The sequence below is a fragment of the Rhagoletis zephyria genome, unplaced genomic scaffold (assembly GCF_001687245.7).
Source record: "Rhagoletis zephyria isolate East Lansing unplaced genomic scaffold, Rhagoletis_zephyria_1.1 Rzeph_scaffold_05945, whole genome shotgun sequence".
Classification (NCBI taxonomy): Eukaryota; Metazoa; Arthropoda; class Insecta; order Diptera; family Tephritidae; genus Rhagoletis; species Rhagoletis zephyria.
Window position 1 is genome coordinate 3,802 of NW_016163028.1, and position 5,617 is coordinate 9,418.

The 5,617-nt window shown below is 30.5% G+C and overlaps 1 protein-coding gene across 1 annotated transcript in view; it reads right to left on the reverse strand.

Moving 5' to 3' along the window:
* Window positions 1–5,617, reverse strand: part of LOC108372641 (glutamate-gated chloride channel-like) — a gene marked incomplete at both ends in the record, with an annotated part of 14,516 nt that overhangs the window by 3,430 nt on the left and 5,469 nt on the right. The window contains one exon of the mRNA XM_017628373.1: window positions 32–102. Within this exon, the coding sequence (XP_017483862.1) occupies window positions 32–102 (71 nt within the window). The remainder of the gene's footprint in view (window positions 1–31; window positions 103–5,617) is intronic.

The following is a 5,617-nucleotide window of genomic DNA, read 5'->3' on the forward strand; positions in this document are numbered from 1 at the left end:
TTATTCACTGCTTAAAGACTTGATAACTCACCATTTTGTAATCATCGATTTTTGAGATTGACCGTAGGAACATGTTGACATAGACATACGTGGGCATATTTTCTAGAATATTACATTCGAATAGGACGATTTAGTAGAAGTATTTTTACAATAATAATTTACCCAAAATAAAAATAAATATACAAAGACTACTTAGATGTTGAGAAGAAAAAAACAATAAAAATAAAAATTTGCTGAAAATCATTCAGAATTTGGATATTGTTTATAATATTAAACCTATTTGAGGAGTAGTAAAACAAATTTCATGGTGGAAGGTATCCCATGTACTTTTGAAAAATGCATTATAAATGATTTCTAAACTAAATTATGATGAGAAAACTAAAAAAATATATTTTAGATTAGGTTTAGGTTAAGTAGTTCCTTGCAAAAATATGATTTTGGCTTAATAGTAAGAAAAGTGTATATCTATATATACGAGCTACTGCGGCAGCACCATTCTACATGGCCTCAAATTTCATATACAATTAAATTTATTCTTAAAAACTATGCTATTTATTTGAATATATATTTTTAATATACAAATGTATATATGAATTTAGTTATAAATTATTTTACTAACCCAAATGTTTAATATGTACAAAAAAATATTAGTCCCTTTTCTATCACCGCCATTAAGGCATTTCCTTAAACAGGTTATGCATTCTTATGCCGAGTTTCCACTAGACATTTTTAATGCCCCACTTTGTCACTCAACTTTTGTCATTCAGTGCCCAGAGGAAATACGGCATTATGACGCAGGTATTTTTTTTACTGTCCTACTTTGTTATTAATATTAGCCTTACAAATCTACCTTTTTCAGTTACAGTAATATAATTTAAGTTTTCGTACAAAATTTTTTTCATTGTCATTTAATAAAAAAAAAAAAAACTTTTGGCTGTTAAATTTTAAATTTTATATTAGAGCGTAATGATGAAATTGTGAACAAACTGAATTTAAAAATGATATAAATTTAAAAAAAGTTGTATGGCAACTAGTATGTTATAAGGTTGGTTTTGAAAAATGTCTGTATGGATCTCGTTAAAACAAAGAAACATAAGTGTTTAAATAATGCATATATGTAATAATAAAATCTTAAAGGGTGCATGTTGAAATGAGAATTTTGTCAATCAAATTTAAAATAAGTTGGGTAATGCATGCCACACATTTTCATTTTTTTTGCTTGCTTTTTCTTTTGCTTTAATTGCTATAGAGTAGTGAGCCTAGTTTTATTTAGTTTTGTTCTCATAAATATATGAATTTTTTTACCGATTTTTTGTAAGTTTATGAGTTGAAAACTTATAATTTTTTATTTTTTATAATAAAATAAATTTAAAATACTAAAAATTTAATGAAATAATTTCCTTAAAACTGGAGCTAATGGAAAAAACTAATTTTAAATGGAAAGGCATTCAATTAGTAAAAACTAATAATTTTTTTAAACTAAAAATCAAAATTGAGAAAAAAATTCCTAAAGCGTAAAAAAATAATAAAAACAGATACTTTCTTTTTGAGAATTAAGGGAACTATTATTATGAAATATGGCAAAACATTATGAAATTTTCACTCAAATAACAGCAAAAAATAAACATTAGTAATAAAAATTAAACAAATGAGAAAAACAAAGCAAAAACAAATAGAGTAAATCTTTAACAAAAAAATAAAAAATTATCACTAAAACACTAACATTTTAACATCGATTGCATTGTCACACTTTCGCTGATCATCTATTTTATAAAAAAAAAAAACAAATGCAAAGCCAAAACACTAAATCGCAAAAAAAGTTATTTAAATACTTGTAATAAATGAACAAAAAACACAAACGTTTTCTTATACTAAAGAGCATAAAGAAATTGTTGAGTGGTCTTTGGGTTAAGTGTTGTTTCAACTAAGAATTATCAACTGAAGTGGAAGATTTTTTACGTATTTATCTCTACTTCCTCTTTGCATGCGTCATATGCCCGACGCAACTAACGCCCCTGTCCCTATGGGCTAACCCATACGCTTCCTGGGTCTCACATTAGTGGAGCTTGACGACCACGATTGATTGACAAATCGACCTAGTCAAGCCTGAGTAAGCCGCTAAAATTACAGCAACAACTAATACTGTCCACCTCACTTTTCATTTGCGGAGCATAACCACTTTCATGACTATTCCCCATGACCAACGCATAACCCCCAACAAAAAACAAAGAAACGTCTTGACACAAGTATGGCGGTATAGATCTGTCAAAACACTGTAAAATTTATGCTTAGCACGTCATTCTCGGTCTTCAATCTGAGCTCCCTCCAAGGCCCCATTCAGAAGCCATGTCTGCTAAATAGTTTTGTGAGGTTACGCGTATTTAAATAACCGGTTCTGTCAAGTCCGGTTTCAAGGATAACCGGGAATTCGGACCGGTTCCGGTTTTCAAAAAAGTGGTACCGGGAATAGGCTCTATCGAAATAGCTAAAAAAAAATTTTAATTTTAAAAAAATTCAAATTCTTTCGGTATTTTTGTTATAAAGTATAGTAAAGAAAATAAATAAATTCCAGATCGGGTATATGGCGGATATATGATATATTCGGTTTGGTCAACTCAGAACTCTTTAATACATACATATGTTCGATTTATAATGATAATTCATATTTAGACTTTATACCGAAACAATAAATTTTTTGCCCATAGTGCAATGTGGGCTTTGGGGCATATTTTCGGGTTAAAAGACCCGTTTTCGATTCTTTTGGAATGGTTTTTCAGCTCGTTTTACTTATGTACTTTTTCGGTTATTCTAAGATCATTTTCCGGTTCTTCTGGAACCGCTTTCGATTCGTTTGGAATTGAGTGTCTGTTCTTCCGCTTCTCACGTTCTAGTTTCTAAGCTCTGTGCATCACTACTACATACTCATGGCCGAAATCTAGATTACAAAACGAAATCGCCTGACCCAACGTTGTATAGACAGACAGACGATAAAATATACCATCAAAATCAAACTGTAACTTGTCTAATAATTGTATGTATGTATATCCGACTTGCGAAGGGAACCTGCATGATACTAACTATCTTTTAACCCAACACCTAAACCGCAGTCAACTAATAATGTTCTCCTTTGGGACGGCTCCCAACAAAAGATAAATCATTCCAGTTCCATTCAGTTTAGCGAACGCAGGACGGTTGCTGGGAAAATGCTTGGAACTATCCTCGTCTCCCAGCATGATTTATACAATGGATATATGTTATATATATATATGATATATGTTAACAATATGTGTTCCCAACCGATTGTCCCCTGTAAAAACTTCTAACTCCGTCACTGGCCTATCTTGCCTTATTCAAGGGTATCGCTTGTTTTGAAGGTATTCGTATTGCACCAGCGGATTTAAAGATTCTTATTTATGAGTTCTGGCTACGCCGATGGTAGCCTTGTATCAATGAAGCAGCTACGACATTTTCTAAAATGATTTTTATTAACTTTTCGCTCAAAACCACTCAATGATTAAGATTTGTGCACAACTTATTCATATACATACTTATATATATACATATTAATATATTTTTTATACACGCCTCGTTACCTGCACTTTCATGCAAAAAAAAAAACTTTCTGCACACGATGATAACACTGCTGATATATGTATATACCTACATATGTATGTGTGTAAAAAGCATATGAAAAGCTTCTGAAACACTACGTCCAAATGTCACACCGCTTCCAAAGCATTTAGCCTTACGCAATACTGTGAAATATAAAAAAAGGAACAAAAAAGATTTTACAGATTTTTCGCAAAACCTTTCGATTTCATTTCTATTTGCTTTGAACTGTTTAAAAATTAGATACAAAAGTCAATATCGTCGCTTCCAAACATCCATTCGATCGTATTCATTTCAAATTCAAAACTCTGAACTGTATTATATTCCCAAACAGCTGCTGGATAACAAATAAGACCGTTCACATTTACCCGGCTCTCAACACTTAAAACGCTTGGTGTAAACTCCGCTTAATGCTTTCTGCAGCAAACTCGATTTCACGTCCCCTGGAGTGATCACTGTATAACCTCCGATTTACTAGCAATAATAACAATAAACAGCAACTAAGTTGTCAATGTAAATGAATAAGAGAAACTATTTAAATGCTGTTGTTGTATTGATCACCCTATGATTTTATAAATATTTTTTTTTTTTTGTACTAACTAACCCCTATATAATAATACTATATACATATGGTAAAATAAGCTGAGTAAATATATGTATGTATTTGTATATGATAACGAACAATATCAATGTAATTGTATTATACAAAAATAAATATTTAATGTAAAATTAAAAACTGTGAACTTACCTTGAACAAGTTGAACATTTGTTTATATTTTCCATAACATTATTATAACACAAATTGAGTTAAGTTTTGGGTTTTTGTTTTCTAATTTCTTCTGTCCTAAAGTATAACTCTTCAATTGTGCCATTTCTATTGTTAAAGCTTGTTTCTTCAACTACACGTGAACTGTAAATTGTGACTAAAAAAAAAAGCAACTTGTAACTAACAACAGCCTAACCTACATACATTTGTCTATCAGTTATTTTTCCATTAAAAATCGTACACCGATATTTAAATTTAATTTATTCCTTACCATTGTGCGTAATTGTGTCATTGAGTACATATTTATTTAGTACTAATTTATTTTCTCATTATTATATTGTATACGTTTTTCAAAATTTTATGTTTTTTGTTCAAAATTTTGTTCTAAAATATCTTCCGCCTGGTTTTCTGCATACGAGTATTTTTCAAAACTGTTGAATATTAATTTAATTGGTACTTAAGTTTTATCGAAAAGCTAAAAAGCTCCAGAGTAATAAGACAAATTAACTTTTAAGTAATCAGAGAACTTATTATGGTTTATTTAAGAAAGACTTTCAGACCTCAAGAAAAAATATCTTATCTCTCTTTGCGGCAATTTCTTCTTTCTAGTTCAATTATTAAATAACAGATTAACTACGTCAAGATCTTGCAGCTAAGCGCTGAAATAAGTAATTTTAGGTAATTTTTTGCTAAAATGAAGCCAATCTAGGCCTTGTTAAGATAGACCTTAGTTAAGGAATTGTAGGTCCAGATGCTAGACAGAATTAAGACGCTGCACATAGAATTTCCAGCCTGGAAGTTTTGATAGACAACAGACTAATAGTTAATTTCCACCAAGCCTTAACTGCAGTTTATTCCTATTGGAAATGGAGCTCGAAGGGGGTTAGTACTCGTACATATTAAGTGCAAGCAAACTAAAGTTAAAAAGCGAAAAGTAAAAAGCAAACCTTGGCGATCATCGCATGGTAAAATTCTGTGAACTTACCTCAGCTCTTGATTGCAGTTAAACCTTCAGTGGAAATGGGCTATTAGCTAGGCGCTAAATGGAATAAGGCATTCCGTTTCCGTTTCGATTTCATTATTATTTTTAAATGAATGCTAATAAAATTTATAAAAGTCCAAGTTTTGAATTACTATTTCTGAACGATAAATTTTTTTGTACAAAAAATTAAAACTTCAATTTAGGTAAATTGATAACACAAAGTAAATTTTCCAATATGGCTATTAAGGAGGTTTAAGGAG